General features: G+C 33.6%; 1 protein-coding gene across 4 annotated transcripts in view; it reads right to left on the bottom strand.

The window, feature by feature from the left end:
- The window catches only part of LOC128669198 (hemicentin-1-like), a 162,715-nt gene that overhangs the window by 54,266 nt on the left and 81,649 nt on the right, over positions 1 to 26,800 (bottom strand). For all 4 annotated transcript variants that reach the window (XM_053743820.2, XM_053743821.2, XM_053743819.2 and 1 more), the window contains exon 3: positions 20,940 to 21,084. In XM_053743820.2, coding sequence (XP_053599795.1) covers positions 20,940 to 21,084 — 145 coding nt within the window. The remainder of the gene's footprint in view (positions 1 to 20,939; positions 21,085 to 26,800) is intronic.

Raw genomic sequence — 26,800 nt, 5'->3', positions numbered from 1 at the left:
GTGGAGCGGTTCAATCCATGGCTCATCTGTTGTTTTGCCCAAATAATTGTCCCTCCTGTTTCTTTATAGAGGATCAGAATGAGGGCGATAACAAGGTACATGCTGTGGCAATGTACTGGAAGCTTACAATCATATCTTAATGGATAAATTTCACGAGGGTTTTGAACTTAACCGCGGATTGTTATTAGTGTTTATTATAATACACAACTATTTAATTATCCTATTTTATAAATAAGTTGAATCGTTCCGTTCTTTGATGACATTTAAATAAGTATAATTTGACTCGAAAAGAAGTGAATAATAAATATATATATATATATGCAACAGGAAAATTACAAGTTAAGAGATATATAAAAGAAAATTACAGGTCAGAGAAATGAGGGGAAAATGGAAGGCAGCACATCATAGAGACTCAAAGGAATAGTAGTTATGAGGTTCTATTACCTTCCGGAGTGTGGTTCCGCCCTAGTATAGGACTACTCCGTGAAGGCAACTAAGTGACACAAAGCCTTCACAGCTGATAGGCAACGATAATATTCCCAAAGAGGGGTCCTGTTCCCTGTCATGCGGTCGGTTGTAAAGTGATAGCCAAATCTTTCAAATTGCACTTTTATTTACGCTAACCCTGAGTTTTGGGGCGTCACATCTCCGAATGTTAGACACGCAAAGATGAGAGTGGTTCTTATTACCTACCTATTTTAATTGAGATTTGTCATCAAGCTGGTTATGTCACTGGTTTTATTAATATTCCTTAGATTCAAATTATACTACGTAATAAATTGTACCCTATTTCGATGATTGTTGATATTACATCAAAATAACCGAATTTCATATTTAGGTGGCACGCGAATCTATGTCATTCAACGTCTTCATTGCTCAATGTCTATTTCTAGAACAACTTTAAATATTTTATACGTGTTATGAGTATACTATTTGTTAATGTGTATCTTTGGTTCACTACGCGCCTTGGGCGTGAGTGAGTTTAGAACAATACTAGTAAAAAAATACCGCCTACTGTACTCATTGGGACAAAGCGGTACGATGTAATTCGATACGAATCGACGATTGTGTGGACGAATTTGATTAAGTAATTAATAATACGCCCAGATATAAATACGAGTACGTCCATATATTCCAAATTTTGCGTCGCGTCGAATTCCGCCGCTTTGTCCCAACGTAGACAACAAGAAAATCCCTATAACAATAGACGATTATAAAAACAAACAAATGATAAACAGGCATTCGGTCGTTGACATTCCGGATGAATTTATACAAATGAGAGTGCTTAGTGTCACAGTGCCAGGGGGTAGGCAAGACAGATCCCTTTTTATTGGATTAAAACATAAGTCGGGGCTCGGCAGACTGAATATACTGACGTAATGACATATTCGTTTACTGTTTTCATTTCGTTTTAAATAAGGAATAGTTAAGTGATTGAAATATTTTTTTTTTTTATGATCGCAAATATAGATACAGATTTTGTAAAAATATAATTAGGTATACATTAAAGATATTATATATAGTGACATTTGTAGATTCTCATATAATATACTTCTAACGTTATTTAAGAGCTTTGTAGGTGGATTATATTCCAACGACAAGAGCATTTTTTATTATTTCTTTTACTAACTCGATTGTTAACGTTCGAAGTCGTTTCAATAAGAACCTTTAAGAAAAGTCACGATGAGACAAATGAACTGAAGATGAGATGAATGAACTAAAATTAGCCCTAATTCTTCTTCTTCTTCTAATTTTTCTGTCCAGCTTTAACGCAAGTATTGTGCATGTATAATAATTTGTTAGTTTTCGTCTAAAATTTTAGCAGTTTATTATTTTTTTAATCATAATTTGTTTTGTACTGAATGACTAAAAGGTTTTAGAGTGCGCAACGAACTTTATATCTTAAAACTCATTTACAAACTCCGTTATTCTGTACATCTGTTTAATTAAACATTACGCAGGAAGCAAGTAATATTCGTGTACATTTTGTTTATTGCATGATTTATAATTTAAAAAAAATGAAATTATTATGTAATAATTTATTATCTATGTTTTAATCCGAGCGAAGCCGGGGCGGGCCGCAAGTATAAAATATTTCATAACTACTATTTAATAATAATACTATTTGAATGAAAATATTTTTATTATAAATTTTCTGTACATATAAGTAACAATACAAGTTATAGCATACCTACTATTTTATGAAATATTTTTATATTTATGACGTGGGTTTTGTGGGTGAACGGTGACTGCGGTAAAGTCTGTTGCTTCTTCACCTGCGCTATGAAACTCTAGTCTGCGCTATGCTATTATATAAAGAGGTAAGCGTTTGTGAGTTTGTATGTTTAAGGCGGGTAATCTCCGAAACTACCAAACCGATTTCAAAAATTCTTTCACCATTAGAAAGGTACATTATCCAAGATTGTTAAAGGCTATATTTTATCTCAAAACTTCTGCGGGAGCAAAGCCCCGGGCAACATCTAGTCACTTATATTATTCTGCAATGTCTATGTAAAGTACTAGAGGTACTATTTAGGTTACAATTAGTTAGTTATTTATAAACTACCGAACTATGGCGCAATGGTTAGCGCGCTCGGCCTGTAATGGTTGCAGTTAAGACACTCTCACAATGGTCGGTCATTGGATGGGTGATCAAAATTATCGTGAGCTCCTCCGTGCTTCGGAAGGAACATATAGCCGTTGATGCCGGTTGTATTTGCAGTCGTTAAAACCCGACAGTCCGCTAAGGGCCCACGTGGTGGGTCATGGCCCAAACTCCTTATCCATCCTTAAGGAAGACCAGTTCCCCAGCAGTGGGGACGTTTGAATAGCTGTTAAAGATTGTGATTTATTGAATTTGAATTGATTAATTGAAATTCTATGAAGTTGCGTAACTTTATTACATCATTCTGTGGGCAATTTTTGGTTCGAATTTATATTATCATACAAATTTACATTGCGAAATTTCAACTCAATCGGTAACCGAAAAGTGGGTCGTATTTAACTGGTACGATTTGATTACGGACATATAGGTAGGTTGTAAAAGCTTGCATTTAATATGATAAAATAAATAATAAAAATAAATATAACCGATTTTCTGTAAATATAAATCGAAGTTCCAAATAATATTATAACGTAAAATATAGTGAGGTCAATGAAATATGAATTTTCGACTTGAAATAAATAAAATAAAAATATTTTGTTGTTTGTACTACTTATTATCATCACGGTGTACACAAGTAATACCTATATACAACACTAGCTTAGCTATTGCCCGCGGCTTCGCCCGCGTGAATTTCATAGTACAAAATCTCGGTCGTTCTTTTATCGCGTATTCTGTAAGACTGGTAAATATACATGATTAAAATTCATATTTTTTCTCATCTTTAGTTCAATTTCCTATTTCCCGCTACGTGTCTCGTCCCACAACTTGTCCAATCCCGCTTCTCTCCGTCCTCTCTTAGTGCTCACCTACACACTCCCCATGGAAACTAAATGCCAAATTTCAGCTTCCTACGCTCAGTAGTTTCGGCTGTGATGGTCAGTCAGTCAGTTAGTCACTAAGTAACGTATACGATTACATATAATGATTACAGGATAATGAGTTCCTTAGCTCTGCAGTACTTTAAAGTTCAGTCACTCTCAAAATTCAGACACTCAGTTCACTCAGTTAAAAAATTTTTAAAAAAATTTTATATCGAGCATGTAACAACCAAAAACCATGTACACATTAACTTCGTAATAAAATTACATGAGTGTTCATTGCTACGCTGGAAATTCAAGAAGCGTATAACTCTAGGCCAAATTATGCAAACAAGCCCTCCTTTTCAACTTGAAACTTTACAACGAGTCTGTCAAATTTGTGGACGAGTCCCGACGTGATTAAAATAAAATTATGCTGTTAACATAAATTGTGATAGTAAAACTTATAGATGGTTCTTGCACTATTTTTTTAAATATGTAAACATATAGATAAAGTTTTTATAACTTGGAAAGAGCATATTATTATTCAATATTTGCTATATATTGCACGAAAATAAGTACGTATCCTTACATTATTATAAAACAAAGTTCACTGCCGCGTCTGTCTGTTCTCGATAAAATTAAAAAAGACGGCACAGATTTTCATGCGGTTTTCACCAAAAGAATGTGTGATTCCCGAGGAAGGTTTGGGTGTATAATTTATTATGGTTTTACCCGAGCGAAGCCGGGACGGGCCGCTAGTATGAATTAAAATTAATACAATAAAGATACAATGGAAAACGGCGGACTTATCCCATGTAGGGATATCTCACAGCCAACCAGCGATTAATATAAACTGCACCATACATGTAATTGAAATTGTTGGTGAGATAGGACGGCGTTTAAGGAGTCGTGGATATGACTACCGCTGATGGTGCCTGGTTCAAAGGCTATCAATTTCTATCCAACGAGGAAACGCAGCTAGCGTTATGGGTACTTTTGAACCGGGTACAATTCGGGGTGGCATTTTTGATTGACATTGCAATTGTTTATATGTTTTTTTTTTTTAAATGTTAGTACAATAATGTTGATTTTTAATATTAATAAATCGTTGTAATTAAAAAAACAGTTGCAAAGTTACAATTTGGTCGTTGTCCAATGCTTAGTTATAATATAGTACTATAATAGACCTGACTTCACTCAGGTAATACCATAAAGAATTATACATTCTCAACCTTATTCGTGAATAACACTATTTATTTAAAAAAAACTACATAATTATACATAGTGACAGATAGGCAGAGAGCGGGATGCGACTTTATTTTATATTATGTACATAGTGAAGTTTTTCGTAGATCCAAGAAAAAACGATGAAATGTATCTCGAATCGCCGCAACGTTGTGGCTTTACATAAGTTCTATTTAATTGTACTAGATTTTGCTATGTTTAGTTTGCGTAAAGTTTCGATTGGGGTCTTCGTTAACTCAAATATTGGGCTCCGAAAGGCCGGTCGCGATATTTGACAAGGCACACCGCAGACCTGTGCACTGCTTGGAATGGAGTTTCTGATCTTTCTCGTCCTTTGTTATCTCCATTTGTTTTCTAACTCACTGGTTCCCACTTTGTTGTTCTGTTTAATTGGAAACGTCTCGAATTCCATGCAAATTAATTGACAGTACGGAATCAAAAGGATGTTAAAATATTTATAATGGAATCCTTATTAATAATGGTTTATTTAGTTGAGTCTGGAAGATAACATTTCAAATTATGTTTTTTTTTTTTAATTTTCAAAATAAAGCTTTGTAAAAATAAATATTGCTCGCAAGGTTAAAATTTATTTATCGACTTTTATTAGTCAGTTTGAAATTTAAGTCACTTTATTTTTGTCAATGCAAAACAAAAAAGAAAACAGAAAAAGAAAACAAAAAAAATATAAATCTCTAATCTCATTTTAAATGTTTAAGATTTGATAAAAAAAAATTTAGATCTATTTTTGGTCCGAAGTTTTATGCCGAAGTGGCTTTCATTCTACCATTAAATATGAAAAAATAAAGCTGTAATGTTAAGATATTCACCTTAATTTTCCTGTTCGTAAAAGTTGTTTTGTTAAATAGGCTATAGGATAAAAATATTTTTTTATAAATCCGATAATGACCAGTTTAAAAAGTACCTATTTTGAAATAAAGAAATATTTTTTTAATAACTACAACAGATCCCACTGCTAGGCCTATGAATTCAACTTTGTTACCATGCATCCCTGACTCTGGTTAAAAAAAAAATTAAACCTGTTTTACGTCCATTCCATTGGAGAAAGCCCTCTTCACGTGAAAACAGAAAGAGTAATTAATTATCTTAAAAAAACGTCCGAAATCCTTTTTAGGGAGAAAATATTATATTATATTATGTGCTATTTTCGAAAACAAATAAATTTTTAGATTATTATCCTCTAATCCAATTTTTAAACTATTGTTTTTTTAAATATTGTTTCAAAACAGGTGAGAAAATCCTATGCATTTTTACAAGCTTTTTTTTAATTTCACCTATTCCGATGTTTGCTTGTCTGTTTGCAATCAAATCTTGCAAGTGAGATTTCTCCTAATTCCAGTTGTCCAAACATAGTTGAAATTTCTCACGTCGCTTCAGTTTGTCTAAACGTCTGAGGGACGCAGGTTAAAGTCAACGTCAAATCAAAGCCATTGTTGCAACTCAGTCTTAGTTACAGTTAATTGTTTCGTTTATTCATATCAACTACAAGACAACAATATTTCATCCTATTATGCATTAATATAAAAGTAGCAAGGCAGAAAGATAATTGTAATTTAATATGTGCCAACGGAATATACGTTCCGTACCACACATCCATTCGTTAGAATATTCCATTTATATCTCCCGGGGCTCGAACCCTAATAATGATACTGATTGTGTTCCGTACATTGCGTACATCAGAACGATCGTATGCAGTAAACATTTCGCTATTTTATTGTTCGCAACGTCGATAAATTGTTGCTTGTGAGTGAATTATTTCCAGTTCATATTTACTGCAAACCACTGCGTGTGCGTTGATATAAGCCAGATATTTTGGCGTTTCATAATTATATTTTTCCAATGAATCATCATCTTCATATCGAAGTGTGTTTCTGCTAACACTGGTGTCAGATTTTATTCAAGTCGCCTAAAGGCATCTGACATGACTTTTACGACTACTTACAGCCACCTAGTGGCAGGTAGTCGCATACACACTAGGGAACTACACTGTCCACCAGTGTACAAGTTTCCTCACGAAGTTTTCCTTCACCGGAAGCAAGTGGTGGTCGATGAAAACTACCATATATGATTTAGATTGGTATACAAACTCATATGGCACGAGTAGAGATACGAACCTGAGACCTTTCGATCCACAGGCGGGCGTCTTAACCATTACACCACCACCGCTTCAATTGCAATTGTCAAATAAGTGAGTTAGTTTGGATACATGAGGAAAAGAGAAGATTAACATTTACTGAAGAAGGTGTAGACTATGAAAGTTAATGGTTATAAAGGGAGAGGGCGGCCTAAAAAGAGATGGATTGTGTTACGGAAGACATTAGGATGTTGGAGGTGGATTTAAGTACAACGAGAAATAGGGAATTATGGATAGAACAGTAGGCCTACCATCGAGTTTTCCGGAACGATTTCAATACAACCGAGATAAATTTAGGAACTAAAAATGAATCGCATTCATACTAAAAATTAACTCGATGGTACGAATTTGCGATGCAGATCAGTTTAGGTCGCAATGATGGTAAGTCTCCAGACGTATTGCGCCGAACGCAAATACGAAAAGGTAATGAAGATGATAATGATATTTCTCTAATTAACATTTTGAATAAATCAATTTATCGTGCCTATTATGTATGCACTACACTGACCATTTTATAAATTAATTGTACTATTTACATTTAGATACATATGCGGTATTTAATTTAGCGGAAATTATATAATTCACGTTTACTTCAGTACATTAATTTGCAATTATTTTTTTTATAAATATGAAGCTTTTATTGCTTGAAACACATAATCTTTAACAGATTGATCTGAAATGTTGGATACACGTTAAGTTTGGATGAAAATGTATTGTCATGACCTAATGGTGGACCAAGGTTGGCTTCCGACGAGGAAAATTTTCAAGTTTTCATAGTACAATTAAATAAATATATAAGGACAAATCACACAGATTGAGCTAGCCCCAAAGTAAGTTCGAGACTTATGTTATGGGATACTAACACAACGATACTATATTTTATAACAAATACATATATAGATAATCATCCAAGACCCGAGTCAATCAGAAAAAGATCATTTTCCATCATGACCCGACCGGGGATCGAACCCGGGACCTCTCGGTTCAGTGGCAAGAACTTTAACACTGCGCCACCGAGATCGTGAAATGTCTTCAATTAATGTCAATGGAAAGTCGTGTCAGATGCTTTTAGAATTGAATAGAATGTGACACCAGTATTTTAGAAATTAACATTCTCAACAAGGAAAAAGAATGCACAATATTTTCCCTTCAAACATTTATAAAATAAACCATGCTTAGAATGTTTTTCTCTTCCAATTAACGACATATTCAAGACTAGGTTTACAAGTAGAAAATTCTCTTGAAAATTGATTTTTCTGTGGGAAAGAAACTTATACAAATTAATTGGTTAGTGCGCGCTGTTTCGCGCCGATTAATTGAGTGCCCGTAATAATGTAATTCTGCGAAACGTTACCACCGCTTGATTACTTTTTGATGAGTTGGGTTTTTAAATAATTGCTCGTATATTTTTCCTATAGTTGGTATACACAACCACAGTTCTAGGTATTTTCTGTTTGAATTCATTTGTCGTAGTTGCATTACTGTAAATTTATTTATTTAACCAAAATGTACTATTAAATTGGTAGTTTATTGGTAGAGTTTTCAGTTATATTTTATATTAACCCTTTTTATTTTTTTCTAAAAATGAATTAAATAAATAATAAATAAACAATAATAATAATTTATTCGCGCGTCCGCTCATAATTTCTCATTGTCAATATCTCGGGTTCTAAGCAACGTATCGCGAAGAAACCTCTACTAGATTTTAAGTTAGACTATACACTATATGACTATGAAAACCGCATCAAATTCTATTCAGTAGTTTTTTCGTGATGCGCGAACAAACAGACAGACACACACACAAAAATTCTAAAACAAATTGTTTTGGCTTCTATTAGTCTCTTATGCGCAAACATAACCCGTAAAGTTTCCGTTTTTTCTACAACTTATGACATTTTGAAAACTAAGCAACTGAACAAAATATATATTCTTATATAAGTTTTAGAAATAAATAGAAAGGACGGAGGGAGGTCTCAGCTTATGCCCAGCAGGGTTTTATATTTCTAAACAAATTTGTTTTGTTTTTGAAAATAATAATGAGATGAAAAATTTCTGGCATCGAGCGGGTGATGAACCTGCGCCCCTGTCTATCCGGGACAGTACTGGGCCACTGAGCTATCGAATCCATTTAAATTTGTTTTGTGTACAACTGTTCGGTTTACAATAAAAATAGTTAATAATTTCAACAAAGTTCCAAATTCAGTGTGGCGTATATTCAAAAGGTAATCGCAAACCGATCTTTTGGCTCTAAAATCGAGCTAGACCACTCTTCGTGTAGCAAGTTCAGAAATTCCGGCATCGCCGCGGCTCGTATGCGGGCCCTATCTAAATTTTACATAAAGCCACGAAAAATTCCAGTGTGACACGAGCGGCGCATTGCGGCACTGGTAAATATTGTGACAGACCACCCGACGAGCATTCGGAATTGAGCATTATGTTTCAAAGTTTCCTCGTACGGAGACGAAACTTGGACAATTTACAGTAAGTTACACACGTGGAATTTCCATTCTTAACTCGAGCAGTTTGGATTTTTTTTTGTAGTCTAGTAACGTTTTGTTTCTTTTCTGTGATGATAATATTTGAACAAAGGATGATTTATTAAACAAAAAAAAAATATTTTGATAAACAGTAGATCCTAAATAGCCATCGTCTTGTGTGTTTTAACAAATAAAATATATTTATTTTTAATCAAACTTATTTTTACTATATCCTAGCAGTCTTGCCGGCGCGTGATCTGCCCTAAAATAGTACCACTCCACATCTCCACTTCCGTGGACGTTGTACGATGCGAAGGTACAGCCTGGGCAGCTGATAGACAACAATAGCATTCCCAAGGAGGGTTGAAGACAGGCAGGCGGCCGGTTGTAAAATCACAGCCGAATCTGTTGAAGTTGCCGAATGTTAAGGATTATTTCTACGCTAACCCCGGACTTCGGGGCTTCACAACCTCGAACGCGACCGGGAACATGCAGAGATGTCTTGAAATATTGGGGCTTTTCTGATCTGTGACATTTGGATTAACATTTTAAATTATCCTTTTTATTAAGATTGGCTGTTCACATAAATATACGGTGTCTTATGTAAAACTATCATCACCTGTCTTCGTTACAAATTTCGAAATAAAATTCTATCAAATACATTGTAGAGCAACGCAAAACATTTTGGATTAAAAATTGTTTGCTGTTTCAGTTTTAACTCCCCTCAAAACGTCTATCAAATATTGTTGAATTTTATTGACCTTTTACGAGTATTTCTTGAAGCAGCGCATCCATTTTTCTTGCAAGTATTTTTTTTTTCAACAAAATCATAAAGGATTATAAGATAAGGTATATAAAGAGTGCTAATTAAAAGTGGAGTGTCATCCGCCAATAACTCGGCAAGACCGTTTCTTGCCACGGAAACTTTTAATTTCGTTAATTTCCAAAATTTCCGTTTCCTGGCAGGGTGCCAAAATTCCAGCTTTTTGTTAGTTAGATTCCTTAACTAGCATACGGTAGAAACTTAAAGCATTAATTGCTATTAAGCTTAATTTTAGTGCCTCTGAGAGTGGAGATTTCGCTATCCTTAGAGTAATAATCACACGCTTTCGCAAGTACGATAATTATGTGTAAAACTGTTATTATACAAAGATGCCTAACTGTGTAACCGGAGACATAATCTTGAATTTTATGATTATAACTATTTGCTTACTACAATAATTAGGTAATTAAGGCGATTATGGTCTACTATTATATGGCTTTTGATGTACAAACTTTACATAATATAGTTCCAAAAAATAAATGCTTCCTTCTATATATATATATATAAATTATGGCCTTTGAAATTTAAACTTTTAAATATTCGAGAATCGTAAAAAATATAAAACTTTGTCTCAAGCTGTAAAAGACAAAGAATCTTCACGCTCTCGATTCTGTTTAAAGACAAGTTCTTTTCCCATGTGACGTGTATAATATTTCGTAATAAAATATTTTCATTGTGAAGTTTTGTATGTAAAATATTTTTTTATTTTTATATCTCCTGTTTCGTGCCTGAATTTCAAAGAATCCTACAATACTAATATCTGTTACTAGGATAAAATTCGACCATGTTCTCCGTTTTAATTTGTATACTATAGTAAGAAGTATGAGGTACCTATTATACCACAAAAATATGCGGCTTAAGATATAGGTATATAGTATAGGTAACAGTTCAATGGAGAAGGAGTTCAATGACGCAGTGGTTAGCGCGCTCGGTCCATGATATTAGCGGTTAAGACACTCTCACAATGGTCGGTCATTGGATGGATGACAAAAAATATCTTGAACTCCTCCGTGCTTCGAAAGGCATGTAAAGCCGTTGGTCCCGGTTGTATTTGCAGTCGTTGAAACCCGCCAACCCGCAATGGGGCCGCGTGGTGGGTCCAGACCAAAACTCCTTATCCATCCGTAAGGAAGGCCAGGGCCCCAGCAGTGGGAACGTTTAAAGGTCTGTTGAAGATGATAATAGGTAATCTCAATATTCTCAACCTACTATTACAATGTTTGATGTTTCAATGACAGGTAATGTTGAAATATTTTTTAAAAACAAAGTAATTAAGCATCCAGATGTTGTATTATTTTTTGCAAAACAAAATCGGAAACAAATAAAAGTACAAAAAATATATTATAATATCCTTTTTTGAAATACAACTCAAAGCTGTAAAGACCTTATCACCAGTCACCTACACTAAAGGCACAAATAAGATTTTTTTTAATAAGTACTGTTTTTTGAGCAAGCGCATTCTCTTTCATGTTTTTTTTTTCGGAAACCAGTAGTATTGGCCGCTCATAAAATATTTCTGTTGCTGTCAGGACAGGATTCAGAGGTATTAGGAGAGCCTTTAATGTTAAAAATTTGATGGCCCTTGTAATAACCAAGTGGGAGTAAAAATATAAACAGCATAAATACTTTAAAATGCTTCTTTTTTCCCCAAAATTTGACTAGTTAAAGATTTTACGATATAATTACTTTGTATTTATTTAGTTTTTGCTCACAACTTTGTATGTAAAAATTTAATTATTTATTAAATATTAAATATTTATTAAATGCTTTTCTTCACAAGATACCAACACTCCAAATATGAATTTTCTATACCCAGTAGTTTAGACGGTTAATTGTTACATAATTATAGGTACTACTTTTTGCCGCTCCTTTTTGCGCGTTGTTGTGAATTTCCCGGAATAAAAAGTAGCTTTGTCCTTCTTTGTACATTTAACTGCATGTATGAAAAATTTCAAGAAGATTGGTTCAGTAGATATCTAGCTTGGATTGTAGATTTCACAAACTTACTGTCGCATTTGTAATATTAGTTGGGAAATTGGGACATTTTAAAAGCAATTCCCTTACCCGGGTCCTCATTCAATAGTTCACGGTGCGATGCGACGCGACACGACTTACAGGACAAACGTGTACGTCCGTGCATTTGCTATTTATTTTCATATCGCGTCGCGTCGCATCGCTTCGTTTAGTTTCAATAAGGACAACGGCTTTAACGTTAACTTTCCACAATTCCATACTAACACAGCTATAGTAAAAAGGAACTTTGGCACTCACATCGATAACCACGGAACTTCCAATAAATAACACTCCTTTCTCGCCGTTTGCTGGTTATTTAACGAAACCAAAAACTAAGCAAACTTTGACCGAGTGAAATATAACTTGTTTACAAATCGACAGTTTAAACACACCCTAATTTACGATCCAAAAGTTTTCCGTATCGGGTTTTTAATGTAACAAAAGAAAATCTATACGAACATTTTCTTGTTTCTTTATAGTTCGCTAGGCGATTCGGGTTTGGTCTATACACGATCTCTTCATAGTCGTGTTTCGTCTTGGCTGAGGGTCATCACTACATGGAATGAAATACACACAACTTTCCTGGCACTATTGATGGAGTGGTTTGCCTTCTTCAGTTCACATACAAGTTAATGATCAACCAGTGTGCAGGTTTCCTCACGATGTTTTCCTTCACCGAAAGCAAGTGGTGATCGATGAAAACTACTATATATAAGTCAGATTAGTAGACAAACTCATGTGGCACGAGTAGGATTAGAACATGGGACCTATCTACAGGCGGGGGTCTTAACCATTACACCACCGCCGCTTCAATATATGCTCGATAATAGCCAGCAAAGACGTGAGCACTAATATATCGAAAATTTACAACAAAAAAAAAACAAATACTAACTCGTGTTCCCGTCCCAGTTTCATAGTTGGCAACTTCTCAGAACTGAAATACCAACTAGAATGACAGAAGTTCAAAAAGTAAGGACTTGGCTACAAAGATATTGTTCTTGAAACTTGGGAATTTCTAGGGAGATGACCTCTAAGTTTATGCTACGGAAAATTGAGCTGAATTAAATAGTTATAGAGGTCCCTATACTTAACATGTTAACATGTCTTGGAGTGTCTAAAGAGTATAACGTTATTTAGCTTTCATCGTCTAGTTAGTTGTGCAGTTTTGTATCCCTTTCTAAGTCTAGTCAAGATTCTTTGTTGAAATACAAATAAGTGCACAGTGAGCAATCATTTATGTGTTAAGTATTCTGTTGCTAGAGTATTTTTCAAAGTAAGATAAATCACGTTTAGTCAGTACTGCTTTTTTAACGATGACAAGGCGAAATTGATCTACCTAATTATTTTGTGGGTTACCCAATACCCGAATAAATGATTTGAAAAATAGCCGTTAGCCAACATATACCATGTTCAATTTTATTATTTGTATGATTAATTCAACGTACTTTACCAATTATGAACGCAAAAATTTAAAGCTTAATAAATAAAACAAAGCAATTATAGATGTGGCATATGAAAAATAAATAAATAATGAAAAATAATTAAGAACAAAGCATTTTATTATTAGAATGCAGTTTCAAGTACGTTTTAGGAAACGGACTGCGTTGAAAGTTGAGAATTTTCTGTAAGTACACGGAATTAGCGAGAATACTGCTTTCAGGGAAGAAATATTGGCCTTTCTTTCCTTTAATTTATGTTCTGTTGAGGTGTTAAAAGGTTTAAATTTTTCATTATAATTATTTTACTAATTTTCTTTCATATATCTGACCTAGTCACTTTAAAATATACTTAAGTTCACAGAGCAAATTACCTATCGAATATTTGAAATAATTAAACCAATGATTTCGTTTATTTTTATCATCATTTAATACACTACGTCACGAAACATATTAGTACACTAACCGTATGAAGCTAAATTCCTAACATTAGGATACTTTTTATTCGATATAAAAAAGCTTGGAACGGAGCTAATAATAATATAGCATATTTTGTGTCATAAAACGTAAATAAATTAATATCACATTAAAGTGTCAATTTTCAAAGAGCATATTGTCAAATTAGGTACAATTTACGGCAAAGCGCTATAGAAATGTAACAGCCATTGTAATAACGACTCAAATGAATATTGTCAGTAAATCGTGAATGAAGACTGCGATGCTTTGTAAATGCAGTTTCAAATTACGCACAGAATTTGTAGGACATCATTATGTAATTTCTGTCTGCATGTAGTAATAAATTTCATGAGTAAAATATGAATTTGAGAAGTCAAATTAATAGGTATTTGTTTCTAATTAAGTCTTGAGTTAGCAATCAAATGCTACAATTTATATTACAGACGAAAACAATAGCAAGCGAAAGGAAAATCTTGTCTTGTAAAAGTTTATGTAATGTTAGTAAATAGACGAGAGCTATTTGTGTACCTACCATACAGTTTATTACGATAACATATTTTTAGTACTTGGTTCACATCCCTTTCTTCCTTATATATTATAAAACCAAAGTCCTCCGTCGCGTCTGTCTGTCTGTTCGCTATAAACTCAAAAACGCTGCACGCATTTTCAATCGGTTTTCACCTATTGATAGTGTGATTCCTGAGGTTGAAGGTTTAGGTCTATAATTTATTATGTTTTACCCAAGTGAAGACCGGATGGGCCGCTAGTCAATAAATACTATGCTTGAATCAAACCATATCGTTTGTTTGTTTACCATAAAAAAATGTTTAAATTATTAACCATTTATAAAATCCACCCTAATGATATTTCCTTGTATACAAATGATACCAAACTGGACATTTATTCAATCATTGTCACGACATAAATAAAAAAATAAGGGCGTGCGATCCACAGAACGGGGTTTATAGCGCGTTTACATGATGTATGTTCTGACCCTCTAAGACTAGGTCCATCCGTCAAAACGTGGGCCGGCTGTCACCGCGGAGGGTGTGGGTTGGATATATTGCATTATTTTGACACCAATGGGGTTAAAATATGTTGCGAATTGAAACGAAGCGTTGGTTTTTTGATTCTTTCTTTCATTTGAGCTTTAAAGTGGTTTCTTCCTCAGCCAAAGCCAGAGTCCGCTTTCATACTTTTGCTCTTGTAATCAATCATACTTCGCACGGTATTTGGTATCCATAATTGACAGAGTTGTCTTGTTCTAAGTTCTAACGGTCCGTCCTGGCTTCGCAGTAGTTTTTATGTTTATCGCTAATTAACAGAGAGTCGCGGTAGATGATTTTGTTTTATATAATGTTAGTAATGATGACCCCGGTCCTCACAGCCCTGAATGCAACAGAGAACACGCAAAAAAAGGGCCAGAATTCCATTAAAAGCTAGTTAAACAAACCAAGTTACTATTCCGTACAGAAGTAACGTAAACTAATTGCAGTTGATTAATCAAACAACGGAGTGAACATTAAAAAATGTATGTTCTAGGTCACCTAAATTGTCGGTGTTTCGCGATTCGAACTTTCCCGTGAAGTTTGGTTTGCAAGTTTAATTAAATTCTGAAAGTCGATTTATTCACTGGTATACCTTAACAAAAATGATTTTGCATTTACCGTTTTGTTTTGAAGATTGAATGCAAATTACAAAATAGTGTAGTTTGTATTTTCCTACATCAGAGGCATCTATAAAAATTACTTTGGAAGTAAAAGTCAAACAGGTATACACACTCATGTGTTGGCAGAGTAGAATTTAAACCTAGGTCCTTTCGATCTCACGGTATTAACTACTGGGCTACCAATATTTTCTGGAAATCCTGGCTTGGTAGAAATCGACTTGAATCTAAACAGAGAGGACTTTATCCGTTCTGAAAAACTTCAAAAGAGACTGTGGGTGATCAAAAAACCTTTTGTTTTTGATCGGCTTCAATGGACTGTATCTCGGAGACCATTACTTCATGAAATATCCTTTTGAGTGATTTGAATACATTTGGTGAAAAAAAGATTGTAAAAAAAATACGTATAAATAAAAAAAATATTTTTAGGGAATATACATAATTAGTTAATATTTAATAAAAACCACAATTTTACATTATAAAAACCGTTATAAGACCATCGAAAAAGAAATCAATAATTTCAAACATCATTCATATTTCTTGGAAATACCAATACCACTAAATTAAACTGTCGACTACAGCGTTACTCAAGTGTGGCTAAGTTGCTAACATTATAGGCCCAATTCCCACAGAGGCAGTTGTTAATTTACTCCAGCCTACTTAGCAACTTGAGCTAAATAAAATGTGAAATAAAACCCATTTCGTTTCTGATAAACCGACAGAATTCAGCTGAGGAAGTGGGCTTAAAAATTGCTGACGACAGCTTAATATGTAATTTGACGACTTTGTGTTTCAGTATTACCGGAATAATTTGTGTTATATCTTTATCAAAGTGCCTTTCAAGCTTTTGTTGCTCGAAGCACATATCTTCAACAAATTGAGCGGGAATGTTGGATACACATTAAGTTTGGACGAAAATGCATTATCATGACCTAATGGTGGCTTCCGACAAGGAAAATTTTCAAGTTTTAATAGTACAATTATATAAATAAATAAAAATAAGCTGATTTTTTTTTATATTTTAAATTAAAAACAGAAAAGAACACGGGTTTATTTTTGTACCACGGGCTTCACAGCATAACAGCCCCAAATACAACCAAGAACACGCAAAGACAAGAAAGAGAGGTAAATCTACCAAGTGATGTTTAATATTCAAGCAATAATATGACATATGAGATAGAATTAAATCTCGTACGTATACGCTCTTGAAACTTAACATAACATAACATATGAAATATGTTAAGGATGGGACCACGCGAGTTATGTGGAAGGGTTGTTATGTTAACTTGTACCCTACACGTGTTGTAGATTATGTGCGCCCTGTGTATGCAAATTTGGGGAGAGGATTTTAGAAGGCAATATTTTTCTAGTTTATAATATATTATAATATATATTTTTTTATAGTTTATGCACTAGTTTTAGGAAGAAACAAAACCTTGTGAAATAAACATTCGTCATTGAAAACTCACTGTAACAGCATCTTATTATTCTTCTCTAAGTTTCAATTAAAAATCTTATTTTCGTAATTCATTCTTTACTTTTGCACTTGATTTGTTTTACATACCGTATGAAAATTAAACCATCGTTTCTGGTTTGAATTCTTGTCAAATTGCTACAAAAAACGCCTAGTTTATTTATGTCATGTTAACAGTAACTTTATTGTTTTTATATCATAACTAAGGCATAGAAAACCTCCTGTTAGAGCTAAGTGGTTGTGATATTTGTATCAATGTAAACTTTTCAAACCGAAACAGTATGCGTGTCAACATTGTCAAAGTTATACCAAACATCATTTTCAGGTGGTTTTCCAACTTCGCTGTGCCATTCATATACGAAGTGTCAAGCTTATGTTCATAATTTAGCTCCAACTATGATGTTCGAATGGAAAGTCATATTAATATTATTTGAATCAACTTTGTTTTCATTTTATTATTTGATAGTTTAATACCAATTTTATTATGGCAAATAAGTTTTTGAAACGGTGGTGATCCAATGCAGATAGTCCATCTGCAATCGAAAGGTCCAAATATAGAATCCTACTCGTGCGATATAAGTTTGTATACTAATCTGACTAATGTGTGGTAGTTTTCATAGACCACCACTTGCTTCCGTTGAAGGAAAACAACGTTAGGAAACCTGCGCACTGGATCACAGTACAAATTCAATAATGTGTATGTGATTTCAAATGTCTTTAGTTGAAAATAACTCAATCGATAAAAAATATTGTCAATTTTTTTATTACCATGTAAAAACGCATTTACAAAAAGTATTCTAATGCAAGTTTTCATACATTAAAAAGCCAACTATAAAGAAAAATAATAAAAATATATATAATAAAAAAGTGACATCACAAGCTGAAAACAGCGAATACCTTATCATCAGAAAAAAAAAACGCGTAAATATATCTAAAGCTAGCTGCGCCCGGGGTTTCGCTTCCGTGGGAATTTCTGGATAAAAAGTACCATATGTGTTATTCCAGATAATATTCTACTTGTGTACCAAATTTAATAACAATCCGTTCAGTAAATTTTGCGTGAATGAGTAACAAGTAGGACTATGTAAACAGGAATGTAATTCGCTCCCGTAGGAGTTTTGTGCTATTCCTAGATTCTGTTATGATACGTTTTGTGATATAAAGGGAACGTCAATTAAGCACCAGCTCGTGGGATAGACTGACTTTATTCAATCTCGAAACTACCCACATTCCTACAATCCCCTTGTTTAAAACAATAATTATTATTCTACATGCATTTATACTATTTCACATATTCTGTGTTTGAAAAAAAAATCAAATTCACAATTTGCCGCCATCTTGTTAAGTTCAAAGACATACTGTTCGATTGATACCAACTCTTTTTGTTCACGCTTAAAAAAGTTGTGCCTTTCTACTGCCAATTTTTTCTTCGGTATAAAATATTTATCAAACTGTTTTAATAATTCCTGTATTGTCTTGCTTTCCTCTTTGAACTGCTCATATACTTCACGAAATTTCTCACCTATTACGTGTAACAAAATATTCACTAGCACTTTACTATCGTTTTTCGACAGCTCACGCGCTTCATAATAAATTTGAAAAGCTTTTTTCCAACTTGTCCATTATCTGCTTAAATTTCCTGAAGATATATTGTCCACGTCATTTTCAAAATTGAAAGGTTGCGGCGGTTGTAGAACTGACTCCATACTTAACAAATTTTAAGAATTTATTTTATTTTGCCGCACACTTCACTTCACCAATTCTATTCGAAAATCTTCTATCTTCTATTTTCGTAATCCAACAACTATTTTTATTTATTTAATAACCGGCTGCGCCATGTTATGTTTTGTTTTGTGATATAAAGGGAACGTCAATAAAACACTAGCTCGTGGGATAGACTGACTTTATTCAATCTCGAAACTACCCACATTCCTACAGATTCTGTCTGTGTACCAAATTTCAGCGAAATCCATGTGGTAGATTTAGCTAGATTGAGTGAGTAACAAACATTTTATTATTAGAGTAACAGACACACATCCAAACTTTCGCATTAAGTATTAGTGGGATGCACCGCTATTGTTATGGCATAGACTTCCATACAAAGTAACTCATATGCTTAATACAATACAATAAATGATGGTGAATAAAATTTGTCATCTAATGTCACAGACAATATTGATCAATATTTGTACAATCGAGTGTACAATTGTAAAAAAATCTTCTGTTTTTACAATTCTCTCGCACATCTTAGCGATTAATCCTCGGCTGAGGCCGAGCGTCGAAGCATACATTCCCGACTAAGATACCGATGACCTTTTACAAAAGGTCAAACATCCCTTTCAAACAAAATATGAAATTTAAAGAATTCAGGTCATATGTGACCTAACGGCCGAGAAGATGCGTTGAAGGATCCCGATGAATTTTATGCTATACCCGACGTAAAAAAGGTCCGTCCCTTCGGACGAGATTCATAATAATCAGACGAATATTTTTTTGGTTTTCGTTATCTGTCAAGTGGACTTCAACCTTTTTGAAGGTGGATTTAAAATACCTGTGTTTTTTCGGTTATTTTTAGGATAGAAATTTATGATTTACTCGTAATGTTGACTTTAAACAGACATCTTTGTCGTATTAATACTTATTGGCAAGTGTCAAAGTATAATTTCACAAATCATCTCATCTCATCTCATCATCAATCATCAAAAATTGAAAGTTCGTATTCTTGCTTTGCTTGATAATACTAATAAATGTTGACCAAATTTGCACAAGATTGAACTTAATACATATGTGCATAACCATGCCAAGCTAGGATGGTGCAAACTTAAAACAATTATGATATCAAAAACTTATAATGATAATTTTACAGGGTAATACACTTCGGTTCCTATTTCTTTTCCTACATAAAACATCTTAGCTGTGTCTCGACTTACGGCATTGCGACCAGTGTGAACAAATAAAACCACCTCTCTACATTAGATTAGGTTGTACGTTGTCTGTAATTAACAGGACTTTTGTGTAATTGAAATGCTCGTTTCTCACCTTATTTTGACTCGGACTGTGTGTAATTACAATCCCACAATTCATCAGTTAAGTAATTACGGCTGTTTAATTGTTACAATCTAATTATAATGGAAGTTTGAATACGATTGTTCAGAGTTTCGTTTCACTAGTGTACATTTTCTGAATAAGATCATATATTTTTTTTATTGTATAAATCTTTGATTTTGATGATAAGGCTCAGTGTCTACATCACTACAAGTATAAAAGATATTTCATTTAAGGGTCTAAGTTACGATCATCACAGTGTTGTTTTTTTTTTCAAAAGCTTTTGATTATATTTCACATAAAAGTACTTATATGTACGATACGGTAATTCAGTGGATTTACGAGTATTCGAAAAAAATGTTATAACGCTGCCACGGTTATTTTAATTGCAGTTGCATTATCCTATTAATATATAACTTCATGGTGTACCTCAAGGAAGTGACCTAGGTCACTTACTCTTTTTAATAATTGTATAAAATTAAATGATTCAAATTTTACTTAACGTTAGATTGAATTATTTATAGGGAAATTCAATAGAGCTGTCATAAGTCATTTCAATTTCTTCCTTCATCATAACCTTGAAGCCAACAATACGTCATACGACAAAGTACAACTGGCGATTCTCATTATTATAATTATGAATATAAGTAGCTAAGAAAAAAAAAAAAAATAAAGACACACACTCACCTATAGACAGGATTGTCGTCCCGGTACCACACAACCAACAGCATGCTGTCATTTTTAGGAGGTTTCGAGTCACAAGGCAACTCCGCTTCCCCATTCACTACAGCGGACACTCTGGCAACTGTACCAGTCATGGACATTGGACTCGCTGTTGACAAAGAAAATGTAGTTAAGTACCACTTTATCACACCAAATTAAGATACAAAACACAATTAAAACAACGGAACAACTACAAAATTATATGTAATTATGTAGTGAGTAATGGCCTATATTCTCCTTATCCATCTATAAGAAAGGCCAGTGCCCCAATAGTGGGGACGATTAAATGGCTTATGATGATGATAGTGCATTAATGATAATTTATATCGATGCGCTAGTGAATAATATTTATTTAGTTTTTTTTTTCTTGTTGAAATATAGAACATGTCTGACAATAGACAATCAAACGTCAAGTCGTGTGTTTTCCCGCCTTCTGCGTCTCTCTTCTCGCGCTGCTCTGTCTGTATCGTGCTACTTTAATATTAGAAAAATCACTAATAAACTAAACTTAATTAATTATCAGTTTTTCATTAAAACTAACACACACAACACGTAACATTAGGCATGCTGGACAAATCAAAATTCTGATTTCTAAACATTAACTGGAAAGATACAATTGAACTATTAATAATAATAATAAATTATTTGAAGAAAAATAAACCCACTTGTCTTCTACATATTATTTAGTCTATAGATAAGCGATGAAAACGTTATCGTATCAATATTGATCTGTTTCACGTAGAAAAAATAACAATACTTATTTTAAAAACAGAACAGTTGTGTGAATTGGTAATTTTATGCTAGAGAAAGTATAAATGTGGTATTTTTTTATGCGTTCGAATGAAATGAACCGTCCGAGGAAAAACATGGACGCAGTATTTTTGTTTGCTTTCGTGTAGCAGTGAGCATGTACTTGTTAGTAGCTAAAATATAATCCTTTGAAATCTCGAGCTTTCACTATTGTATGATTTTATGTGTGAATAAAGAGTGTTTCATTAAAAAACCATGATGATCTATTTTTGCTCAGAGAATAGAACGCTCTGTATCAATACTCAATTTAAATTGGTAGATTATTTCGCCCGATGTTGAAATTTTATTTTTTAAAAGCGACTAAAATATACTACTTGTAAATAGGTCAACATTATTTAGAAGTACAGTGATTTCATTCCGCTATTTTCAGAACTGCGATACGTCAATTTGCAATCCCCTATTAGGAAGTAAGCATTATGCTTATAATGAGCTTGTTAAACTTAGTAAAAGCTATTTCTAGATGTTTACTTTCTTGGCGGTCATAGAAGACTAATACAAAATATTATGTAAATGATAAAATTAATGCCATATAGAATTCTTTACCAAGCAACTATAAGACCAAATAGATACATCTAACACTTAATTATTTTTCATCTAATAAATTTTAATAGAAAATGTATTCACATAAAACAAATTTAAACTAAATATATAAATGAGGAAATCATAATTACGAACTAACATGTGATAATATTTAATACTAACTTTTATCTGCAGCTTCGCCCGCGTTTATTTCGTGCGTCCGATCATAAAGTACTATTGTCGATGCCTGGAGGATGCAACGTATTGCTTTGTAACGTATTTTAAGTTAGACTAACCTGTATTAAAATGAGAAAACTGCATCAAATTGTATCGAGTAGTTTCGTGATGTGCGAACAAACATACAGACAGACTAAGAAAAATGTTTTGGCTTTTTTTAGTCCCACAAAGAAAATCTCTCATGTACAGAATAGGCTATGAATACAGACATATAGTTTTATGAAACAAAATATTCCAAAACAAAAATAAGACAGGATGATTCTTGTAATGAAAAAAGTTTAAATATGGCAAAAGAATATGAAACCAGCCAGCAACATTTTACCGTATCCCCATTCCTAAATGAAGAAATATCGCGCTGGCTTCCAATATTTCAAAGCACGATAACACCCAGGAGAACGTGGGTACTATATATTACACATGTAGCTTCTATCACGTATATTAGTTTTTAGAGTTCCGTAGTACTTCAGACAAGGAACACATATAGTTTCGCTTTCGCACCTAGAAAGTTCTACGTATACGTGGATCTTTCAAAGTTTCTCCTTAAATATAGACCAAAAATTAAAAAGTCCATATGCTATAGTGGTGATGATGTTATGGTTAAGACGCCCGCCTGTGGATCGAAAGGTCCCAGGTTCGAATCCTACTCGTGGAAACATGAGTATGATACCAATCTGATTCAAAATCAAAATCAAAATCAAATCATTTATTCAGAAATTAGGCCTTCACATGCACTTTTTCACGTCATATTCTAAATTAAATGATGTTTACCAAAGCTACAAACTACTAGCATTTCGGAACGACCACTGCTGAGAAGAAATGCCGAAAAAAACTCATTCAAACAGTGTTGGTCCCTATTATACCAGAAGGGCTTACCATTTTTTAAATATAAATCTATGTATAATTTTTTATCAGTAATATAACAATGTAAATACACAATAAAGTACATGGTCAAAAGGTGTACTGAAACATATTATGATTGTGATCAAGTGCTGATGAAAGGAAAATATATATACCAATATATATATATGTATAATTAACAAAAAAAAAATAATAAAAGATCGAGCTGACCAGTTCCCCCGGCAGCACCCGTTCAAGAGTTGACGCGTGAGTCAGCCATCGCGAAGCTCAACCACAATAGAGGGAACCTCCCGACCCGATCCACGACGCCGCTACCGATTTGACCATTTGAGTGTGCATGACATACTCGATCTCCATAATCTAACATAATAGATACCTATGTTACTTTCAGACACTTAAAGATCACAAATCACGTATATGTTTTACAAATAAATGTCAAAATTTATGTAATAAACATGTCAAGAAAATATATAAATAATAATAAAAAAGTAAGATCAAGTGTGAGAGGTGGAAGTTTTAGGAAGGGTTCAAGGTTTTTTATCATTTAAATAGTCGCTAATTGTGTAATAAGCATTAGCCATTAAAGCATTTTTAATATATGATTTAAATTTTGGCATTGGCAAGTTAATAACCTCTACAGGGAGCTTATTGAACAATCTTACACTTTGACCCACGAAAGACCGCCTAACCTTTTTAAGTCGGAATCTGTTCATATAAAGTTTATGCCTATTACGAGTGTTTACACTGTTAACATCGCTCAATGTTTTATACATGTACTTATGTATTCATCGACCACCACTTGCTTCCGGTGAAGGAAAACATCGTGAGGAAACCTGCGAACTGGGTGATTATTAACTTGTGTGTGAAACGGAGAAGGCAATGGCAAACCACTCCATTACTAATGCCAAGAAAGTTTTGTGTGTGTTTAATTCCACGTAATGACCACGATCATCAGCTATGAGGAATACGACTATGAAGAAGATACGATAGAACGAGAACGTTATGAGGCGCATTGAAAGCCAGCCCTCAATCCCCCTAAAAAACCGACTCAATCCCGAAGATTTATATCACATAGACAGACTCAATCCTCATACAACCCGGGCACCTCTAGCGCAAATGAAGGAGACGCGACCCCAAATATAGTGAAATAAATGGTGGACGAAAAAGAATTGTACTAGTATTTTTTTTTAATTTTCCGCTTTGAACACATAATATGTAGTGTAATAAAGTCGCACGATCCTAATCCGACTTTACAAAAACTAGTGCATGTGTGATTGCTTAGGAACTGCATCTACCATAACATATTCAAACCGCAAATACACCAGTTTGGCTGCGACCACGGTGACAGCAAGGTCGTTGGAACGACAGCATCATTAAATAAAAAAGGTTTTTGTTTCACGTTTATATTTGTAACTTCATGGAACTAATTTTGGATTCTATTGACAGTTTACCTCAACTCTGTCAATATTTGATCATAGACAAAAATGGCATGAACGAACCTTCCAGAAACTCGCGACTTTTATATAGTAAGCCTCCCAAGGGAGATTCTAAAAGGAATGAGATATTACGTAAACTCTTATGTTATTTTGAGTACACATTTAAGTTACCTTTGATCTTCAGAACTTGAATCGCTTGTATCCCTAGAGGTTTTTGCACGTGGTTTATTCATTACTACTCCTAAAAATATATTTTTTTTGTACAATCAGTTCTCTTGAATTGTTCATTAAACAATCTAGAGCAGAAATCTGAGTATGCTATGGCATTTTACAAACTTTTATTTAAGCACTAATTAACACTGACGCTGACTCTAACCGAGGGGCGACCGACGCGCGATCACAACATACGAGAAACGCGAGAGCGAGAACAAAATGGCGTACTTTGCTTTTTCCTGCGCTGGTTAATGTTGACTAGTGCAACCCACTTTTAGTTTCATCTGTCCCGATGTTTCTTTGATGGTCTGTTACTTATAAAATATAGCAGGATAGATTGTCTCCACTTTTGAAAATTTCCACGACAATGCTATTATGATAAGCATGATCTGGTGTTCCACCCAGGATCGGCTTTCAATGAGGGAAATCTTCAATGTTTCACTGCGTGAACATGATTTTTGTCACGCTTACTGAAATAAAAGTGACAAAATTGACATTTTTGTAAAAAAATTGTTTGTGTTTTACATCAGACATGAAAATTAACTAACGTTAGCGCCGCCGTGCCCTGCGACCCAACGGTCACTGACCCCAAACGTAAGGCTGAATAGCCGGTCGATTCTCACCTTACGCACATCTTACAAGTATATTATAAACTACCTATGAAGAACTCAAAATATCCTATGAGTATCATTACATAATACAAAACAAAGTTGGTTCCCGCTGTCGGCCTGTCTCTACGTATGCTTATAGATCTTTAAAACTATGAAACGAATTTAAATGCAGGATTTTTAAATATATAATATAATTCAACGTTTATACGTACACAATATGCATTATGCATAATATTGCACTCCTGTGAAGAAGTCATATCGTTTTTTCAAATAATAAAAAAGTTAAGAATATTTATATGTACTCGTACTATATACTAACTTTTGAAATATTACTAAAAAAAAAATTTTTATTATTTTTAAGTAACAGAACAGCATGTTTTTATAAAGAGTTCCAGAGTAGCGCCACAGTAAATGAGAATTAACTACTGTCGGCACCTGGGTCTCGGTGCGTACGAGATAGATGTCAGCACTTAATCTGGCTAAAGCCCGCTTACTCCCCTGAAAGTAAAACCTGATATTTTTCATTGTTTTTTATGCTCGAAAGATTTATTGAAATAAAAGACGGAATTATATGTTCTGGCGTGTGGTTATCGACGGAAAGGTCGACTATAATTTCGGCCTAATGATTAGATAAGAGGCTTTAATACAAGCAGAAGTTATAATAAAAATTACTGTTAAATTACTGCTTGTAAAAATAACGAAAATACTAAAATATATATTTTGTTTAAGGCAATTATGAGTAAATTGTAATTTTTTACTTTATAAAATAGATTATAATTTATTTTATAAAGTATTTATCCTTATTTATTTTTCAATAAATAACTTCTAAATTCTCCGCACAGTTTTTGAGTTGAAAGAGATTACTTAAGTTTTTTATTTCAATGATTCTACTTTATTTAAATTATCCTGTTGTGATAAAGAAAATCCAACACTTGACACAAGTTCCATGTTAACTTCTAAGGAACAAAGCAAGGCATTTTTTGTTTTTAAAGAGCACGATAGCTTTACAACCTTCTCGGGTGTCAAACGGTTCTGTACTGTACAGGGTCGTTAAGGAATATACTGGAAAACTAAAATTAATCTTGTCTATTTTGGTTGTGAATCAATTTGAAATAAAAAAGAATTCGAAATTATTTTTCTC

Source organism: Plodia interpunctella, chromosome 4, assembly GCF_027563975.2.
Source record: "Plodia interpunctella isolate USDA-ARS_2022_Savannah chromosome 4, ilPloInte3.2, whole genome shotgun sequence".
Taxonomy (NCBI): Eukaryota; Metazoa; Arthropoda; class Insecta; order Lepidoptera; family Pyralidae; genus Plodia; species Plodia interpunctella.
This window is presented reverse-complemented; position numbering and strand designations above follow the sequence as displayed.